A 22,887-nucleotide genomic window follows, 5' to 3' on the forward strand; every position below is an offset into this window, starting at 1 on the left:
GAGACTTACCTGTGTTGGTGCATTTATTAGTTGTTCCTTCTGTTATACTGCTGAATAGTATTCCATTGCATGGCTATATTAGAATTTGTTTGTCAGTTCACTGCTTGGGGGACACTTGGGTATTTTCGAGTTGTTGGCTGTTATGACTAATGCTGTTCAGAACGTTAATGCTCAAGTGTTTATGTGGAAAGATGTTTTCTCTTTTTTTGAGTAAATACTTAGGAGAAGAATTGCTAGGTCATAAGAATAAGTATATTTTTAACTTTATAAGAAACAGCCAAATTATTTTGCAAAGTGATTGTACAATTTACAATCCCACCCACAGTGCATGAGAGGTCCGGTTTCTCCACATCTTCATAAACTCTTGATATTGTTGGTCATTCTAACATTATTAGTTTTATTGAGTGTGTAGAGCTATCTCATTGAGGCTATTTTCCTGATTACTCATGACATTAACCATCTTTTTACGGGAGTATTTTCCATCTGTACATCTTCTTTGATAAAGTATATACAGAAATACTTTGTCCATTTAAAAAATCAGGCTATCCTCTATTACAGGGGAATGAGAGTTCTTTACATATTCTTGATACAAATCTTTGTCACATATATAAGTATTGTGAATATTTTCTCCCAGCCTGTGGTTTGCCTTTTATTTTATTTTATTTTTAAATTAGTTAATTAATTTAATTTTTGAGATGGAGTCTCGGTCTGTTGCCCAGGCTGGAGTGCAGTGGCGCAATCTCAGCTCACTGCAACCTCCACATCCCAGATTCAAGTGATTCTCCTGCCTCAGCCTCTTGAGTAGCTGGGATCACAGGCGTGCACCACCACTCCCAGCTAATTTTTGTATTTTTAGTAGAGACGGGTTTTTGCCATGTCGGCCAGGTTGATGTCAAACTCCTGACCTCAGGTGATCTGCCCACCTCGGCTTCCCAAAGTGCTGAGATTACAGGCGTGAGCCACCAAGCTCAGCTGCCTTTTATTATTTATTGGTGTTTTACAAAGAGCAGAAGCTTTTAACTTTGATGAAGCTCAAGTTATCTTTTTTAAAATGGAATATGCTTCTTCTTCCCTATCTGAAAAATATTGCCTATCACAGGATCTGTGATTCATTTCAAATTAATTTTGTGCATGGTGTGACAGATGTTAAGAACATTTTTTTTTTTTTCAGAATGATACCAACTTGTTCCACCACAGTTTGTTGAAAAGTCTAATCTTACCCCCATTTAAGTTATTTGGTAATTTTATTGAAAATCAGTTGATATATGTGTGGGCTTATTTCTGAAATGTCTATTTCATTTAAAATATCTACATAATTATTCTTAATTAATACAACACATTCTTAATTACTACAAGTTTGTAGTGAGTCTTGAAATCACAAGCATATTTTCCAGCTTTGCTTTTTTTTTTCAAAGTTGGTTTGTCTATTCTAGTTTGTTGGCATATCCAGATAAAGTTCAGAATAATTCTCTATTACCTATTTATCTATATATTTCAACTTATAAAACTTTCTTTTATTTTTATACCTTAGAATTTATGTCTGAATTGGCTGCTCAATTAAGCATGTATAAATATTCTTATGAAAAATCCTGTAAAATTACCTTCTGCTTCTGATTATGTAAAACAATGGAAGTTGCAATTACTCATTATTACCTTATAATCATCGATGCTGCTCATGGCAATGTAAGGTGGGCAACTCGATGTTAAAACCAGCCAGAACATGATATATGCCAGGAATCCGATTGGATTGGCCTGTCCATTCTGAAAAATCCAAAGAATACAATGAACTGAATGAAGAAATTTAAAGTTCATTTTCTGGAATACATTTTTAAAATTTTAGACTAAGTTTACATAATTCTGCCTTAGGTCCCTTTTGAGATTCCCAGACTCTTTCAATATCCTTCCAGTTTTGACACTTAACTTTTGGCTTTATACTCAAATTTACAGATAAGTGACTGAAGAAAATGAATGCACTGATAACATCTGGAAAACAATAAGAGCAAGATTTTTCTCTTTTCTTGCCTTACGATTCTAAAATGTATTTTGGTGCTAAATAATAAATTATAATTCACAGTTGACACATTCAATTTCTTAGCTGATCTTTATCTCAAATGTGGCAGCTTGACTCAACAAATATCTAACATTTTACGGCTACAGTGATAATAAATTTTTAAGTACATCATGAGATAATAGTTTTTTAAGTACATCATGAGACCTGATAAATATTGGTTGAAGATGCAAAAGTAGAGATGAAAAACTAGAAGGGAGAGCAAAAACACCAAGAAAACCTTTGCCCTAGTTCCATCTGTTGTTGCTCCTGTTTGTAACAATCTTTAAGGATAAAAGACCACAAACTCTCTTGAAAGCCAGTCCCATGTTATTTTCATGATTCACATAGTTGCTTCTTTGATTAAACACATCACTGAAGAAAGTTCTAACCAGAGCCTGGTGGTCTTCGGCCTGGTCACCAGAAAGACACTTGCTAACCATAGATGGTAAGATTACAGCTTATTGTCTGGTTGGTTCCAGAATGTTCTGAGCGCTGGGTAGGTTCAGCACTTAGTGGCTGAACTACTAAGTATATATACAAATGGTATATACAAATGGTATATATATACAAATATACAAATACTTTGTCCGTTTAAAAACTTAGGTTATCCTCTATTACAGAGGAATGAAAGTTCTTTACATATTCTTGATACAAATCTTGTCACATATGTAAGTATTGTGAATATTTTTCTCCCAGCCTGTGATTTGCCTTTTACTTTATTTTAAAATCAGTTCATTAATTTATTTTTTGAAATGGAGTCTCGGTCTGTTGCCCAGGCTGGAGTGCAGTGGCGCAATCTCAGCTCACTGCAACCTACGCATCCCAGGTTCAAGCGATTCTTGAACTTTGGGCAGGATAGAAGCAAGTTCTGAAACTCTGGGAAACTCTGACTTTGGGGGCAATGAGCAGGTAAAGTAGAATAGGGAATAAAATGAGTTGCTGGGGATATTGGTTAAAGTGACTATATTAGGCACATAAACACAAAGTCAGCTGAGCTGGTTGTTATCTAATTAACTCTAGTTGAAACAGGATATCTTGATAGATAGAAGTCTGAGGCAATTTGCCCAATTATTGTATACTGCTCTCAGAAACCAGAAAATTGAAAGATGTTAAAAATACATGATCTTTGTGTTCAAAGAACTCTCTGAAAGGGAGAAATGTATGTATACAATAACTAAAAAGGAATCATTATGAACTGTGATAGTTATTCTGGTTCTAAACTTAAAGGGCTGTATACATTTCGATTACTTGGACCTTTTTTAAAAAATAGATTCCCTCCTCTCACCACGCCCATGAGGAAAAGTGGTTTGATTGGTTTGGAGTAGGCCAGGGGAATTAATATTTTTGACAGGAATCTGCAGTAATTCTAATGTAGACAGTCTGCAATTCTAGCCTGAACTTAGTCATGAATTTCTTTTGTAAAATTTCTAAAAGTAATAATAAAGCCCCTTCCTTCTTTTATTCTTTCCTTCATTCTTTCCTTCCTTCATTCCTTCCTTCCTTCCTTCCTTCATTTATTCTTTCCTTTCTTTCTCCTTTGTTTCATTTGTTCACTATTCTTGTGCTGGTCACAGTGATGTGTGATTTCATTTTTATTGCTTCATATTCTCTTTGAAAAATGTTTTGTTCGTTTTATTTTACTTTAAACAAATTGAAGCTCTGAAAAGGCATTGATTTTCCAAAGTCCCAGAACTAGAATGAGTCCAAATGTTAATTTATTACGCAGTGGTTTACTCAATTAAAACAAGATTCCAGCCCTTAAAAGGGTGATCTGGGAGATTCCTGTAAGAGGAAAGTCAGGAATTGTACCATTATATATACTTACCTCCAAAAATGTACTTCTTTCAGTTTGGATATGTACTGATGGTTTAACCATTCCAAGTAGCCCATTACTAACAATGTCCATAAGAACTGGGAAGCAATTCAATCTTTTGGCATTGCATGCTAATGAAAAGCTGTAATTCTAAAATATAACAAGTAAGGATATAAGTTCTCAAATATCTTCATTTTGTTCTCTAAAAAAGTCAAAATTTGACATTTAAGAGGTTATACTTTTCTTGTGGTGTCAAATAATCAAAGTAAAAAGCCAAACACTGTGTAAGTAAAACCAAACACTGTATAAGTAAATCAAAACATGTATATAGTAAAACTAAATCATGTAACTGATATTTAGGACACCAGATGTCTTGCTTGAGGTTAGCATCATATATTCAGTGTTTATTGTTTAAGAACAAAACAGAAGTTTTGGAATACATGTATCATAAAATCTTTGAGGGGAAACATGAAATTTTTGAACTTATGTATGGTCTTGATAGTAGGTATTCTAGAGTACGTATTTTGCTAATAGTTTGTGCCAGTAGACAATGACGGATATATGAATTATTTACACCAGTGAATACAATTCACTAATAAATGAAAACAGTATTTGCTTTTCATTTTTATTTCTTAAGTTGGAGGCCTGAGTATATTGATATTATGTTAGCTTTTCACATTTTTCAGAAAGATTATTAGAGACCTGCATACCTTTTCACTACCACACACTGTGATGGCTCCATTATAAGATGGGTCATCTGTGCCATTTCTAGTTCCAAATGCATCCACTTCTAAAGCTATGTTCTGGTGCTCCACAGAATGTATAAAGTCATCAATGCTTGCCCCTAAGGTGTAGTTAAAGATATTAGGTATCACAAAACTAAAAAAATTAATGTTAAGTTGTGTAGTCAAATTACAATTAATGTCATTAGGTGATGCAGTAATATGGACCATCAGGATATTTTCTACATAACATGCTTGTTAATGTGAATTAAAATATCTATTTATTTTGCAGATGACATGATTGTATATTTAGAAAACCCCATTGTCTCAGCCCAAAATCTCCTTAAGCTGATAAGCAACTTCAGCAAAGTCTCAGGATACAAAATTAATGTGCAAAAATCACAAGCATTCTTATACACCAATAACAGACAAACACAGAGCCAAATCATGAATGAACTTCCATTCACAATTGCTTCAAAGAGAATCAAATACCTAGGAATCCAACTTACAAGGGATGTAAAGGACCTCTTCAAGGAGAACTACAAACCACTGCTCACTGAAATAAAAGAGGACACAAACAAATGGAAGAACATACCATGCTCATGGATAGGAAGAATCAATATCGTGAAAATGGCCATACTGCCCAAGGTAATTTATAGATTCAATGCCATCCCCATCAAGCTACCAATGAGTTTCTTCACAGAATTGGAAAAAACTGCTTTAAAGTTCATATGGAACCAAAAAAGAGCCCGCATCTCCAAGACAATCCTAAGTCAAAAGAACAAAGCTGGAGGCATCACGCTACCTGACTTCAAACTATACTACAAGGCTACAGTAACCAAAACAGCATGGTACTGGTACCAAAACAGAGATATAGACCAATGGAACAGAACAGAGTCCTCAGAAATAATACCACACATCTACAGCCATCTGATCTTTGACAAACCTGAGAGAAACAAGAAATGGGGAAAGGATTCCCTATTTAATAAATGGTGCTGGGAAAATTGGCTAGCCATAAGTAGAAAGCTGAAACTGGATCCTTTCCTTACTCCTTATACGAAAATTAATTCAAGATGGATTAGAGACTTAAATGTTAGACCTAATACCATAAAAATCCTAGAGGAAAACCTAGGTAGTACCATTCAGGACATAGGCATGGGCAAAGACTTCATGTCTAAAACACCAAAAGCAACGGCAGCAAAAGCTAAAATTGACAAATGGGATCTAATTAAACTAAAGAGCTTCTGCACAGCAAAAGAAACTACCATCAGAGTGAACAGGCAACCTACAGAATGGGAGAAAATTTTTGCAATCTACTCATCTGACAAAGGGCTAATATCCAGAACCTACAAAGAACTCAAACAAATTTACAAGAAAAAAACAAACAACCCCATCAAAAAGTGGGCAAAGGATATGAACAGACATTTCTCAAAAGAAGACATTCATACAGCCAACAGACATATGAAAAAATGCTCATCATCACTGGCCATCAGAGAAATGCAAATCAAAACCACAATGAGATACCATCTCACACCAGTTAGAATGGCGATCATTAAAAAGTCAGGAAACAACAGGTGCTGGAGAGGATGTGGAGAAATAGGAACACTTTTACACTGTTGGTGGGATTGTAAACTAGTTCAACCATTATGGAAAACAGTATGGCGATTCCTCAAGGATCTAGAACTAGATGTACCATATGACCCAGCCATCCCATTACTGGGGATATACCCAAAGGATTATAAATTATGCTGCTATAAAGACACATGCACACGTATGTTTATTGCAGCACTATTCACAATAGCAAAGACTTGGAATCAACCCAAATGTCCATCAGTGACAGATTGGATTAAGAAAATGTGGCACATATACACCATGGAATACTATGCAGCCATAAAAAAGGATGAGTTTGCGTCCTTTGTAGGGACATGGATGCAGCTGGAAACCATCATTCTTAGCAAACTATCACAAGAACAGAAAACCAAACACCGCATGTTCTCACTCATAGGTGGGAACTGAACAATGAGATCACTTGGACTCAGGAAGGGGAACATCACACACCGGGGCCTATCATGGGGAGGGGGGAGGGGGGAGGGATGGCATTGGGAGTTATACCTGATGTAAATGACGAGGTGATGGGTGCAGCAGACCAACATGGCACAAGTATACATATGTAACAAACCTGCACGTTATGCACATGTACCCTACAACTTAAAGTATAATAATAATAAAAAAAAAAAAAAAAAGCAAAAAAAAAAAAAAAAATCTATTTATTTCTCACGGAATTCCTTCATGATATTTTTATTTGCTTATGATTATTATTAATGTGAAAGATTTTTTTTAATTCCAAATGTCTTTCAAAATAGATTTCTTTCTAGAATCTTGCAATGAATGGCCATAACCGATAAGGCTTTAATGATACAGATAACTTCTATTGATTAACCACCAAATTTGCTAAAAGTCATTTTACTACTGCTAGATTATGAATTAATTTTCAAAATTTTCTTGATGCAGGAAGACAACATGTAGACTAGCAATGTGAGGAGCTCTGTAGACCTTCTCCCCAGAAAAACAATGATAATTATAAAAATTCCTAAAAAACCAACGAATTAAAATCTTTTGAAATTGTTCTAAGAGCATACAGCAAATGATGACACATTTATTTAATAAAATTTATTAAATCTCAGTAAGAACACTGAGAAATTGTGGCATTTGAGCCACAGCCTGATCCCTCCACTCCCCACTTCCTTCTCAGATCTGTGTAACAGAAGCTTCACTCTGAAAGGGTGTCAGCAACCATGCAGGGATCCTTCTTCCCCAAGTCCAGTTCAGGGCTATAGTATCTTCATGGGAGGGGCTTCCCATCAACTTTTCTCATTTCCCCACATCTATGTTGCAGAAGATCAATACCAGGCAAGAGAGGCTAAGAGATCTGGAGTTCTCTTCCTCCACCCATTCCCTGATCCTAAGGTGGAAGCTCTACCCTAGGAATAAGAGGCCAAAAACACCGGGACACAATCATCCTTGTGCCATCTCATGTGTAGGACAGAGTTTCCATGACAGGAGAGGCAAGCTGAGAAGACCAGAGGCCACCACCCCTGCCAAGTACCCTGCTCATAAATCAGGGGCTCCACACCAAGAGAATCAGGCATGATCCATGCTTCCAGCTCTGAAGCAATGGTGAGATTCTTGTTTCAGGGGCAGTGGCAAGCCATAAGAACAGTACGTGCTGAAACTCTCCCTGAAGAAACTGACTTTAGTTGGAACAGAGTTTGGGGAAGTTCAGGCCTAAGAGTGCACTAAAAACCATCAAGATTTTGTTGGTAAGCAATTGACAGGAGATTGCAATTCACTCGGTTAAACCATACACCAGCTAAAAGTTTACTAGAGAGAGCAGCAAAACAGAGAGTTAAGAAGAGCCATTCTGTGGAGAGGACAAACCTCAACAACTGACCTCGAAAACTTTTCCTACAAACAAGACCATATTTATAGTAGTGCTCCCTTATCCATGGTTTCACTTTCTACAGTTTTAGTTACTTTTAGTCCACTGCAGCTCTAAAATACAACATGAAAAATTCCAGAAATAAACATTGTGTAAGTTTTAAATTGCATGGCATTCTGATCAGATGGATGAAATCTCATATCGTCCACTCTGCCCTGTGCAGGATATGAATCAGCCCTTTGTCTTGTGTGTCCACACTGCATATGCTACCTACTTATTAGTCACTTAGTAGTCACTTCTGTTATCAGATTGACTGTCAAGACATCAGAGTGCTTGTGTTCAAATAACCCTTATTTTACTTAATAGTGGTCCCAAAGCACAAGAGGAGTAATGCTGGCAATTTAAATATGTCAAAGAGAAGCCATATATTGCTTCCTTTAAGTGGAAAGGTGAAAGTTGTTGACTTAATAAGGAAAGGAAAAAAATTGTGTGCTGAGTTTGTTAAGATCTACTCTGAGAGCAAATCTCTTCTGTAAATTGTGAAGAAGGAAAAAGAAACTAATACTAGTCTTGCTGTTGCACCTCAGACTGTAAAAGTTATAGCCACAGTGCATGATAAGTGCTTAGTTAAGATGGAAAAGGCAATACATTTGTGGATAAAAAACCTGAACAGAAATGTGTTCTCATGGATGGCCATTAGGTTTGCTGCTATCTATGACTTCAGACATCTGCTGGGGATCTTGTAATGTTTCAGATGAGAGGGAATTACTGTAATTGGATCAAACTGTGGAGCAATTTATGCATGTGGGCATTTTTGAAAACAATAGGCCAATCAGCTTGCTACTGGTGGTGACTAACAACTGAATGTTATACCAGTGGAGTTAGCCAGTTTAATGGAGAGATCAGGGAAAGAGACAAAGAAAGGTCTGCCAAATCTATTGCCATCTCAGGGGAACAATGCACATGGCCAAAGTTGTGTCTCTGAAGAACAGCATCAGAGTTGTATAAAGTAAGGGAAATGAGCAAACAATAATAACAAGCTTCAAGACAAGTTGGTGATCATTATCCAAAGTTGTTACAATGTATGACTTTAAATGTTCAGTTTTCAACCAAAATTATGAGACATGCTAAAAAATAAGAAAGTGTCACCCTTATACAGGAAAAAGGTAGGCAACAAGAACAGCTTTTGGAAGACTGAGATAGCAAACTTGAAAAACAAAGACTTCAAGGCAGGTATTGTAAGTATGCTCAAAGAACTAAAAGAAAGCAAGTTTACAGAAGTGAAGAAAGGTATGATGACAATGTCTCATCAAATAGACTATACCAATAAAAAGTTTTTTAAATAATAAAGAACCAAATAGAAATTCTAGAGTTGAAAGTACAATAATTGAAATGAAAAATTCACTGAAGGAACTCAACAGTAGATTTGAATGATCAGCAGAATTACAGAAAACCTGTAAACTACAGACATGAAGACAGATTAAATGAGATTATGCAATCTGAAGAACAACAACAAAAGAAAACAGAACCTCAGAAAAATGTGAGACATTATTAATCACACTATTTCATATGCAGTGGAAGTACCATAGGGAGAGGAGAGAGAGAAAGAGAAAAACAACCACTGAAGAAATAATGACTGAAAACTTACAAAATTTGATAAAAACTTTATACATTCAAGAAGTTCAACCAACTCCAAGTAGGATATATGCAAAAAGATCCAAATCCAGACACATTAGAGTAAAAATGGTGAAGACAAAGGCAAAGAAAATGTTTCCTTAATGATGTATCAGGAAACACCAATAAGAACCCAGCTGATTTCTCATCAGAAACAAAGGAAGCCAGAACACAGTAAAATGACATATTCAAAGTGCTGAAAAAAAAATTCAGCAAAACTAGCTTTCAAAGATGAAGGTGGTAATAGATATGATGTACACTGTTTGAGTGATGGTTACACTAAAAGCCCAGACTTCACTACTACACAATATATCCATGTAGCAGAACCACACTTTTATCCTCTAAATCTATAAAAATAAAAATAATAAAGAATAAAAAATGGTGAAGGTAGAACTTTTTTTCCTAGATAAACAAAAATGAAGAATTTGTTACTAGCAGACTTGCCTTATAAGAAATACCTAAAACTGAAAGCAAATAACCCCAGATGGCAATTTGAATCCAAGTGAAAACGCCAAAGAGGTTCAGCAAACACAACTATATACTTATGATCGGTAGTACAAATGCATATTTCCCTCTTGTATTAACTCATTTTAAAAGCAATTGTATAATGCAGTATCAAACAATTTTATTGTTGAGCCTGTAAAATATAGACATGTAAAATATTTGAAAACAATGGCACAAAGGAGGCAGGTGGAAGCCTAGCTGTACTGGAGTAAGGACATCACATAGGATGATAATATGAATTCACAGGAACAAATGAAGAGAACCAGAAACGGTAAATAAACTTAATTTCAATGAGCTACAGACTCTTTCGTCTTATATAGCTGTATTCACTCTTCCCTGTTTTGATGTTATCATTGCACATATTATTACACATCTAAATGTTTTAAAACCAGCAATACATTGGTACAATTATTACTCGATATGATTTCATATCTTTTAAAGAAGTTGAGAGAAGGACAGCAAGTATATATTTGTAGACTTTGTTACATTAATCTTAAATTTGTGTAAACTTTAAGTAGGTTAAAATAAGATGTATATTCTAGGCCCCAAAACAACCCCAAGAACATAATTCAAAAATATAATAAAAAAATCATTAAAAGAATTAAATCATTAAACTAGAAAATACTCAGTGCCAAAGAAAACAGTAAAGAAGAAATAGAGGAACAAAAAAGACATGAGACTTTCAGAAAACAAACAATAAACTGGCAGATATAAATCCTACATTATTAGTAAAAATATGATTTGTGAATAAAATAATACACACAAAAGGCATAGATTGTTAGGTTGTATTTAAAAACACTATCCAACTATATACTGTTTATAGGAGACACACATTAAATTACATTTACAGGAGACACATATTAAATTTCATTGAAACAAATAGATTGAAAACAGGGCCGGGCGCGGTGGCTCAAGCCTGTAATCCCAGCACTTTGGGAGGCCGAGAAGGGCGGATCACGAGGTCAGGAGATCGAGACCATCCTGGCTAACACGGTGAAACCCCGTCTCTATTAAAAAATAGAAAAAAAAACTAGCCGGGCGAAGTGGCGGCGCCTGTAGTCCCAGCTACTCGGGAGGCTGAGGCAGGAGAATGGCGGGAACCCGGGAGGCGGAGCTTGCAGTGAGCTGAGATCCGGCCACAGCACTCCAGCCTGGGCGGCAGAGCGAGACTCCGTCTCAAACAAACAAACAAACAAGCAAACAAACAAACAAAAAAACAAATAGATTGAAAACAGAAGGTGGAACAAAAATACATACAAGACCATGGGAAAACTGGAGTGGCTCTTCTAATATCCAACAAAATAGATGAAAACAAAAAATGTTACTAGAAATAATAAGAGACATTTTCTAATGATACAAGGGTCAAAACAAGGTCAAAACAGCAGGAAGTTATAACATTTATAAACATATACGCACTTAACAGAGACTCAAAATACAAAATAGCACTGAAGAGTGAAATATACAAATTTTCACTCACAACAGCAGAAAGCATATTCTTCTCAAGTGCACAAGGAACATTCTCCAAGATGAGCTAAAGGCAAGGACATCAAACAAGCCTCAATACATTGAAAAAGGTTGAAATTTTATAAACTATGATCTCTGACCACAGGGGATGAATTCAAACTTCAACAACAAAAACTTAGAAAATCACAAATTTTTGGAAACGAATCTTCTCCTAAATAACCAATGAGTCAGAAAAGAAATCACAAAGGAAATTAGAAAATATTTTGAGAGAAATGAAAATTAAAACATGATATACCGAAACTTATGCTATGTAGTGAAAGCATAGCTTAGAGGGAAGTTTATAGCTGTAAACACCTATGTTAAATAAAAGAAGAAAAATCTCAAATCACTAAGTGAAACTTCTGTGTTAAGACACTGAAAAAGAGAGGAACAAGCTAAACACAAGGCAAACAGAAAGAAACGAAACCAAGAATATTGGTTTGGAAATGAGTGACATAGACAATAGAAAAACAATAGAGACAATTAAGCTAGAAGTTGGTTCTTTGAAAGCATCAACAAAATTGATGAACCCTTAGCTAGGATGACCAAGAAAGAGTAAAATAACATGAAAATTACTAAGATCAGGAACAAAAAGAGGGTATGAATACCAATCTCATAGATTAAAAGATAGCTACACTGGTACATTTCTACCTAATAAAGAAGAATTGTCAATCCTTCACAAGGTCTCAAAAAGAAAAAAAAAATAGACGAAGTGCAGGGAACATTTGCCAACTAATTATATGCAGCAAATATTACCCTGATATCTAAAGACATTAGCATAAAATAAAACTACAGACCAATATCCCTATGAATAGCGGTGGAAAACGTTATCAACAAAACCCTAGAAAACCAAATCCGGGAGAAAATGGAAATGATTATACATCACGACCAAGTAGAATCTATCCTATAAATGCAAGGTTGGTTTAATGTCTGAAAATAACGTGGTATAAAACCCACATGATCATCTCAGTAGACACAGAGAAAACATTTGACAAATCGAACATCTGTTCATAATGAAAACAGACAAAAAAACCTAGAAAAAGACATGTCACATGTTTCTAAATGCCTTCTTGCATTTAGAAACACTAGATGACACTTCAGCACTATTCTTTGTGGCATTTTAAACAGCAAAATCACCACAGAAAAAAACACACAAAAATGTGAAAAATGTAGCATGAAAGAGACGGCAAAAAAGCATTTGTTTATAGTACGAGAGCTAAAACAAGAAAGCAGTGTCATTTTGTTCAATCTCAGTTGAAAATGCGTACATCAGGTGACTAAAAATGTTCACTTCTCTGAGCATATCTGTAAATATCATGAAAGTGCAACAGATATGTAGTTGGGGGTTAGCAATAAATTTCAGTGAATAGGCAAATTCTTAGATACAGAATCTGAATATGAGGACCTATGGCATCTGATAAAAGAATTTTATCTACAATATAGAAATATCACTTAGAATTCAATAAAAAATACAATCCATTTTTAAAAAAGAAAACAGACATTTCTACAAAGAAGATGTACAATTGATCAGTTATCACACGAAAAGATACTCAGCATTACTGGCCATTAGCAAAATACAAATCAAAATCACAAGATACCACTTGACATACACTATGTTGCATGTAATAGAAAAAACAAAAAATAAGTGTTGGCAAACATATACAGAAACTTGGAATCCTCAAAAATTGCTGGTGTGGGGCCAGGCACAATGGCTCACACCTATAATCCCAACACGTTGGGAGACCAAGGTGGGCAGATCACGAGGTTAAGAGATCGAGACCATTCTGGCCAACATGGTGAAACCCCGTCTCTACCAAAAATACAAAAAAATTTAGCTGGGTGTGGTGGCACGCTCCTGTAGTCCCAGCTACTAGGGAGGCTGAGGCAGGAGAATCACTTGAATCTGGGAGGCAGAGGTTGCAGTGAGCCAAAATTATGCCACTGCACTCCAGCCTGGCCATAGAGTGATACTCTATCTCAAAAAAAAGAAAAGTGAATATAAAGTGGTACAGTCACTTTGAAAAACAGTTTGGCAGGTCCTTCAAAGGGTAAACATAGTTACCACATGACCCAACAATTCTACTTTTAGGATTACACCCCACAGAAATGAAAACATATGTTCAAACAAAAACTTGTACATGAACATTCATAGCAGCATTTTTCATAATATCCAATTATTGGGAAAAATATATCCATCTGCTGATGAATGATAAATAAATTGTGGTATAACCATCAATAAAATATTACTCAACAATAAAAATGAAGTATTAATACATAGAAAAATGTTACAACACAGATCAACTTTGAAAATATGCTAAGTGAAAGAAGTCAGTCATCAAATATCAGCTATTGTATGAGTCCAGCGATATTACATGTTCAGAATAGACAAATCAATAGAAACAGAACGTAAATTTGTGATTGTTTAGGACTGGGGGGAAGGACTACACGGGAGTTATTGCTATTCAGTATGGGGTTTCTTTATGGGGTGATGAAAATATTCTAAAATGGATTGTAGTGATGGTTTCACAATTCTGTGAACACACTAAAAACCATGGAATTGTGCATTTTAAATGGATAAATTGTATGGCATGTGAAGTATACCTTAATGAACCTGTTAAAAATGCTATTTTGGTACAAACTCTTTCATTTCGCAAGTTGCCACCAGATGTTCCTCCTTTAGAAAATATCTAATTCCTGCTTCTTTGGGGGCCTGTATTTATTATCTTTAAGTTTCATAAACTGTTTTTTAACACATGCTGAGTAAGTGAAAAGCTATTTTCTTTCATGATTATGTTTTCTAAGTACTGCTCTGAACAGTAAATGTATTTGGAAATCAAGTATCCACCATTTTACCTGTTTTATTGATGATCAGTAACTGAGTGAGAGGGTCATGTGGTTGTTGTCCAGGAGCAAGGAAATATAAATGAGGAGAAAGTTCCCAGGTGTAGCTGTTGTAATATATATTCACCATGGTATACTCCACAAGAAGAGGGCAAAATCCAGCCATTAGAATTAATAGCCTACACAAAAGAAAATTGCCAACATGAATGCAATGTCATTTCCTAATCGAACACTCTCTGAGCAGTTTATAATGTAATGGGATAAAGAAATTATAAAAATTAAACACACAATTAACTGTCACATTTATTGAGCATTTCGTCCTTTTGCTACCTCCAAATTCAAGGTGATAAACCATAGATTTGTCCTTTGTTCATTTCCCCTGTTGCTTTCTGGCCATTGAATATCCCATTAAAATTCATGAGATATTTGTCCTTCGGATGTCAAGATTCTACCTCTCTCCTGTGCTTCCACTGTGATGCTTTCCCTGTCTGCTGCCTCATTCACCATATTTTTGTGTTTTTTCGCTTGCCTTTATACCTTAGATTTGCTTTTTAATGCATTGACTTAAAAAAAAAAAAAAAAACCTATGGCAACTCTGATACTTACAGTGCTAAAAGAGCTTTTCTTTCATACTTTAACTTTAACAAGCGAACTCTTGCAATTGCGCAGATTTGCTGTCGCCAGAGAGCCATACCACCTATTGTCTTTCTCATCTTGTTAAGTGAAGAGAGGACTTGTTCCATCTCAAGAAGCCTTTCAGTGTCGTCAGCTTTTTCCACTTGTACTTCTCCCAAAATAGCAATGTCTGCAAAACATAAAATAAGCAACTCATATGTACTTTATATGGCTTACTATAGGGATTTGCTCTGGTAAGGAGATCATGATTAGACTCTTCTGTGTTACTATAGGTATAATGTGGTTTTGCTGGTTATTGCCTTAAAATAGAGAAATAGATGAAATATTTATTTCTTGAACAAAAGGGATAGAAAGGAGACCTTAGGTAATTTAAGGTCAAGATAAATAGGCAAGGTCTTCACAGTGCTTAGGAATGACTTGGAAAATTAGTAAAGGAAACAAATATCTTACATGTTCAATTAAGCTACAAATTGACATGCTCTGAACAGGGAGTAAACTGTAAATGGCAAGCTACAAACTGGGAGTTAGCTACAAATTGTTACTGCAGATATTTCAAAACTATTCAGTTTTGAATAGTTTCTGAGACTGCATTCTTTTGTGTGTTCTCTGTAATCTCTGGATACCCAGGATACTGTCCATCGTATAATGCTAAAATAAGCCTAGTATCAAACCTCAAAAAGCACACACCCGTAAATGTATAAGTACAATGACAGGACGCAACAACACACTGTGAATGAAGATATAAGGATCTTAACACAGTGGTCAAAAGTCTATTTAAAAAAGTAGCTGGGCGTGTTGGCGGGCGTCTGTAGTCCCAGCTACTTGGGAGGTTGAGGCAAGAGAATGGCGTGAACCAGGGAGTAGAGCTTGCAGTGAGCCGAGATCGTGCCACTGCACTCCAGCCTGGGCAACAGAGCAAGACTCCATCTCAAAATAATAATAATAATAATAATATTATTCAGGGATATTCTGCTTCTCGTTAGTTGCAAGAGACTATCACCTGTCTTACCAAGGGAATAAATATTAGTTATTTTTAATCCATCAGATGGGTGAGAGCACAAAGAAAGCTAAAAAATCTAACATGTACAAAGGAAGGAAACATTTTTAGGGGGAGAAGATTCCTGTGGAAGCTTTCATCTTTAGGGAAATGGTAGAAAAAGGAGAAAACCACCATAGGTAGGGTAAATGAAAGCAGCCCAGATTAAACAAATTCTATGGTTATATGTGGGCTGAAACAACTGACTAGAATCATGTGGTACCTAAGTCACAAAACGAGTTTACAGCATCTACCAACTTTTTTTCATGGAGCCCTTCCTAAGTGCATAGGACCAGTACACCAGTAGCTGGGGGCAGATACTGAGAAAAATGGAGAGAGAAACACAAGAAGCTGCATAGTGTCTTGAGCAAGACATCATCAGGGTTCATGGGTCTTTCCTTTTGTGTAATACATTAGTCCACTAGGGTCCAGTCACTGAATGAGAGAGTGGAGACATATATACTAATAAATAAATAAACAAAAAGTGACGGCAGGCTGAAAACCAGTGAGATATTTGATAGCAGGACTATAGAGAAATATATAGAATTTTTCCAGTGCTATAATTCAAAGTCATGTCTAAGGGAAAGACCTGATTCTACCTTTAAAACTTTCGAAGCTGGGAGTGGGCTGAATCTAATAAAACCTGTGCTAAAGCTCAGATACTTGCCAAATACAAATTAGATGAGTTCTGCCATCCACATCAGCAGCCTCGCAGAGGAAGAGTCATGCCATTTGCTAGCCACTGTTTACCTCAGTGTTCCTGTTTTGTTAAAGTAATGTCCATGATAAAATACAAATTTCAAGACATAGGAAGAAGCAGGGAAATATAACCCATAGGGAAGAGGGAAAAACATCAGAGTCAGTTACTGATAAGGGTCATCAGTCACATGGCCCACATGTTAGAATTAAAAGACATGAGTTTAAAAATAACTATGATAAATATGTTATAAGATCTACTGGCAAATATGGACACTATTGGGAGCAGATGAGAGATAGTAAAGAACTGAAACTCTAAAATTTAAAGAACAAATGAAAATGTTAGAATGAAAAAGTACAGTATCAGAAAGAGAGAGTTTATTAGGTTCGGCTTCAAAACAGTCTGAACACAAGAGAATAAGTTATGTGGGACCTTGAAAATAGGTAGATAGATATTGTCCAATTTCTAACATAAAGAAAAAAAAAAAAGAAAAACCTGACACCAGAGAATCTGAGATCTGTGGAAAAGTACAATATGTCTGATTAAGACTTTGTTCTTTATCTTTGGCCTACAGGAATTTAATAGCTTCATTTTTAAAGTATTGTTTGGGGTTCTTAAGTGTTTTATATCTGCGGGTTCATGTTTTATATAAATTTGTGATTTAGAATAAATGTTCTATCTGAAATTGCCCTTAGAAGCCTAGGGCTAATATGAGTGCAGTGAGCCTTGGATGTAGAAAAATGGATTATTTTTAACTACAAGGCAATGTTGACAAGGATGTGTTTCACTTTTCCACAAGCTTGTCTAAGAAGAGCCTTAATCATGGACCCCACATTTTGTAATCCATCTTTGGAACAGTGTGCTCTTGAAACATATGCTTTTACATAGTAATTTTCATGCATTTTATTTACCTGATTCATTAATTGTTGATTTTCCTTCTAGCTTCAGGAATACTTCATTCAAAGTTGTCATGGAAACACCATAATTCTCAATTCCTAGGTCAGGATAGCTATCAAGATCCTTGTAAAGTTCTAAGGAATACATACACAGCAGTGAATTAAAACAAGAATCACAAGTGAACTGGAGACAATTTTTCAAACTAATAAGCACAAATCTATGAAATTATACTTGTGATATGTTAAAGACATTTGAAAATTAGCATTTCATAATAGATCAGCTTATTCTGCAAATTCTATATATTATTTTCTATTGTACATCATGTGTTACAATCCACATATTTCTATATCAATATTAACTTATATTCATTTGCACTTCTAGTAAAGTTTAATCTTAGTTTTTTCTGACTTCTTTTTAAAATTTAATTAACTGTGAAACTCTGGGTTTTTCAACTCTAAGCCTAATTAATTCAAGAGTCTTTTCTAGAGAACAGATATAAATGGGAGCCATTTATGCTGTAACTGACAAAAGGAAAGGAATTGATTTTTTGAGAATTAATTGGATGGTGCAGAATCTTCTATAGTTTAGAAAATATTTGTTAAAGAGAAGTCATAGAATATAAACCATTTAAAAGTTTTCTGTTTCTAACAATGGAAGATCACAAGACCTAACAGGCAGAGAATGTGGAATTGAATCGGGGAATTTTCCTGGAATTGTGACAGTGGTTGTTTCCTCTGGCAATTTTATATCTCTTCATTCTTTAGTTCGTTCATCAAAAGATACCTACACATCCATCATTGTTCATGAAGCAATGAGCAGTACCCCAGCCTGCACAGATTGAACTACAGTGGTTAAATTGAGCTTACATAAAAACCTAATTCTAACCCTAGGGTGATTACAGGAGTCCTGAGGCTTCGATCTCGAGCTCCTGCTTGGGCAAAAGGATAAGTTAAAAGCTTTTGTTTTGACTAGAATGCCACATACAGAAAGGTAGAAAAGAAGTAAGATTTAATATGCACCATTCTTCATTCTACCTAAAATGTTTACAAATTTTCTTTAAATTGTATGACTGTTAAAAAGTGCTAATTAGAGTTTGCTTAACACTTTACCTGATGATTCTAAGGAATGCTTGTGTTGTCACCATAAAATGTGTATTTGAATGAATGTATATGTCTTTGTTAACCACATATACAGCAAGGTTAATTGTTTCAACCACTAATGCGGGTTTTCATAGTGCCCTATTGTTAAGGAACAGGTTCCCTGAACAACAAACATAATTAGTACGTTTTTATGCATTAGCCTGAAAAACCCAAAGTTATTGCAAAATTCTCACCGAGAGAGAGAGCCACATCATAGGGCTGTTTAACGTAGTGCGTAAGCCAGAGGTTTTCTACCATTTGGGTTTGTGTACATTTATGAATACTAGAATATTATGTCACACACTGCTAGGGAAGAAGGACTAAAAGAAGCCCTCTAAAATGTCCATGCATTACAATACAACTATTAGAATATAATTCTATTTCCCACTATACAGAAAATAATTCAGTTATTGTACTATTCTTTTGATTATGTTTCAGTACCTGAGCATACTGTAAGACCTCGATAAATGTTAGTTGTAATAATAATAATTATGATGATGATGACTATTATTTACATATTTTATTTCACAGTGTTCATATACATTACCTGGAAATTTATTTGTTCTTTCTAAGGGTAATGTATAAACAAGTTTTCCTTCACTTTTGGCTGATAATTTGGCATCAGGGATGTGCTGTTTAACAAGTGATGTTATGTTTTCCTCAACACATACTTCATTTAACTGCAAGCTGGCATTCAGAAAAAAAGACATATGTTTGACATAGTCTCCAACAGCAAGAAAATAATTAACTAGTCTCTATAGGACAAAGAAAATCAATTAAAATCTCATGCCAGAAATAGGCCAGACAAACATGAAATAAGAGGACACAAACCCAAGAAATAAGAGGACAAAAACCCAACCAAATCATATAAATGTGATGGACAAAAGAAAAGAATGAGCTAATGAGAGTTACTGGTGAGGTTACTCAGGGGTGGTGCCCAGAGAATTCTGATATTGATTCAAGTCTCTGAAGAGAGAGTAGTCACAGACTGAAAATAACCAGGGTTGCAATAGAGCAAAGGTCAGGACTATGCAAAATGGGTAACGTAGCAGATGATGTTCAGTTTTACGTTGACTAAATAGAATTGTTGTATTGCTTCAAAAGAACAGGAGATTTGTGATAAGTATAGATGCCAAACAGTTTCAGTTATTCAGTTTAGACATCCAATGCAAATTTACTAAGTTCTTAGTATGTGACAAATGTCATACTAAGTGCTGAGGATACAATGGTGACTAAAACAGCATTATTCTGCTCTTATGGAGTTGATTGTCTAGTGGGGGAGACAGGAAGAAAACATGTAGACAACTAGATGAGTAAAATAATTATCAATAGTAGTAAGTGCTATGAAGGAAAGTGGATTATAGACAGAAACTAATAATGAATGAATATGGGTTTGCTTTTCTTATAATGCTAAGCCCAGAACTTTGACTAAGGACAAAGAATCATTGAGAAAATCAGTTTATCCATTGAAAAACACCACAGCTATTTCTCCATTATAGAGAAACAGACAAACACAATAATCTATTAATTAAGGTTATAAAGTATACAGTGGGCAAAATATCAGTAGTGACTTGGCTTTGAAATATAGTTTTGGCATTTGGAATGTGTTATTCAACTTACCTAAACAGTTACTTTATTAGAAAACTGGAATAATGATTCCTAGCATCTAGGGTTATTCTAACAACTGAATAATAGCAATGTTTATCCTTAGCCCTTAAAAATGATAGCAATTTTATTTGACCAAATGCATAAGTCAAAGATTATTCCACTGACACATAAGGCATGTATGAACGTAAAAAATATATGCTATTTTTTAGAAGTAGTGAAATCCACTGAAGGAATGATGCAAAAAATGTCATAGTTGTTTTCCATGACGCTGACTCCTGAAATGAAAACAATTTAAGAAATATTCCTTGGCCACTTGTAGGAACTTGTGCTGAGTGCTAGGGGGGAATGAATGAATCATGTAGAAAGTCATTCCTTGAGGAGCCTACAGCTTGAAAGGGGAGGTTATAAAACTTTTCCTGTAAAATGTGTACTAGATAGTACATTTTCTAGGCTTTATAGACTATTAGGACTCTGTTGAAACTCTTCCACTCTGCTGTTGTAATGTGGAGGCAGCCAGAGCAGTATGTAAAAGAATGGGCATGACTGGGCGCCAACCAAACTATATTTACAGGAAGAGGAAGTAGGCTGGATGTGGCTCATGAGTTACAGTTTGTTGACCCTTTGATTAGAAGAAAATAAGGCAATTGCACAAATAGGAGTCCATGAAGGGACTCGCAAATTGGGCAGGGATCCTGACTAGCACTTTTTATTTTGAGAACATGTTATGTTTCCATGCAACGTGCCAGGCAGTCTCTTATTTATTTTTCTATAACCTTTACTTGTAAGTAGGAATTGCTACTCTCACTTTGTAGGTGAAAACACTGAATTTTAGATAGTTTAATTAATTTCCAAGAAGAGATTCAAGCAAAGTGCTATAAGAAAAAAAAAAATCGGGACATTACGCAGAAGTGGAAGATTAATAAACTCTACGTGAGATATTTTTCAGATAACTTTCTAGAACTTAAACAAGTGCAGATGAGTTAAGGAAACTGTCATCCTATTTTCTTTGTCTTGTTGTCATCATATGTTTGTTTTCTTTCTTAAGTATAGATGGTATAAATTTACAAAAACAACCAATCATATAACAAAAAAGTAGTTAAAAATATGGATTTGACTACTAGATTTAGAAGTTAAAAATATTCAGGTTCAATTTCTGATTCCAGCACTTCTTAACGTAGGGAGTTTGTAATTTCATCCATAAAGTAAAAGTAACAACACTTCTATTTTAAACAATAGAAGATTTAGGAGGGGAAGTAGAGCAAGATGGTCAGATAGAACCCTCCAGAAATCCCCTCCTCTGCAGGAACACCAAATTGAACAACTATCCACACAAGGAAGCACCTTCATAAGAACAAAAAATCAGGTTAGCAATCATAGTGGTTTTAACATCATATAAGGAAAGAAGCACTGGAGAGGATAGCAAAGACAGGCTTGAATTGCTGACACAACTTCCCATCCCTGGCAGCAGCTGTGTGGCACAGAGAGAGAATGTCGTATGCTTGTGGGAGGGAGAGGACAGTGATTGTGGGACTTTGCATTGGAACTCAGTGTTGCCTGTCACAGTGAAAAGCAACGTAGGGCAGAATTCAGCCAGTGCCCACAGAGGGAGCATTCAGACCAGCCTTAGCCAGAGGGGAATCATTCATCCCACTACTGTGGACTAAAGTGCTCTGGGGATCGAAATAAACTTAGGACCACAGGGACTGCAATTCCTGGGCAAGTCTTGATGCTGTTCTGGGCTCAAAGCCAATGGACTTGGGGTGCAAAAGACCTAGAGAGACACCAGCTGGAGCAGCCAAGGGAGTGCCTGCTTCACTCTTCCCCCAACACCAGACAGCGCAGCTCACTGTTCCAGGGGAGACTCCCTCCTTCTGTTGAGGAGAGGAGAGAGGAGTAAATAGGATTTTGTTCTGCAGCTTCCATACAAGCTCAGCCACAGCAGAACAGGACACCAGGCAGAATTCTGAGGACCCTATTCCAGACCCTTGCTCCCAGATGACATTTGTAGACATACCCTAGGCCAGAAGGGAACCTGCTGCCTTGAAGAAAAAGAGCCAGTTCTGGCAGAATTCATCACCTCCTGACTAAAGAACTTTCGGGCCTTGAATAAACACCAGCAGTAGCCAGGCAGTATTTGCCACAGGCCTTGGGTGAGGCCCAGGGCTCTGCTGGCTTCTGGTTTGACTTAGCACATTCCCAGCTGTGATGGCCCTGGGGAGAGACTTTCTGCCTGAGGAAAAGAGAGGAAAGAGTAAAGGGGACTTTGTCTTGCAGCTTAGGTACCACAGTAGAGTAGAGAGCACCCAGGTGGACTCCTGGGGTCCTGGA

General features: G+C 35.9%; 1 protein-coding gene across 2 annotated transcripts in view; it reads right to left on the minus strand.

The window, feature by feature from the left end:
* Nucleotides 1–22,887, minus strand: part of ABCA8 (ATP binding cassette subfamily A member 8) — an 80,697-nt gene that overhangs the window by 17,900 nt on the left and 39,910 nt on the right. For both annotated transcript variants that reach the window (XM_021929341.2, XM_021929340.2), the window contains exons 17-23: nt 19,499–19,638; nt 17,827–17,946; nt 15,153–15,351; nt 14,559–14,725; nt 4,574–4,707; nt 3,876–4,013; nt 1,654–1,761 (exon numbers count right to left, since the gene is read on the minus strand). In XM_021929341.2, coding sequence (XP_021785033.2) covers nt 1,654–1,761; nt 3,876–4,013; nt 4,574–4,707; nt 14,559–14,725; nt 15,153–15,351; nt 17,827–17,946; nt 19,499–19,638 — 1,006 coding nt within the window. The remainder of the gene's footprint in view (nt 1–1,653; nt 1,762–3,875; nt 4,014–4,573; nt 4,708–14,558; nt 14,726–15,152; nt 15,352–17,826; nt 17,947–19,498; nt 19,639–22,887) is intronic.

This window comes from Papio anubis, chromosome 17, assembly GCF_008728515.1.
Source record: "Papio anubis isolate 15944 chromosome 17, Panubis1.0, whole genome shotgun sequence".
NCBI lineage: Eukaryota > Metazoa > Chordata > Mammalia > Primates > Cercopithecidae > Papio > Papio anubis.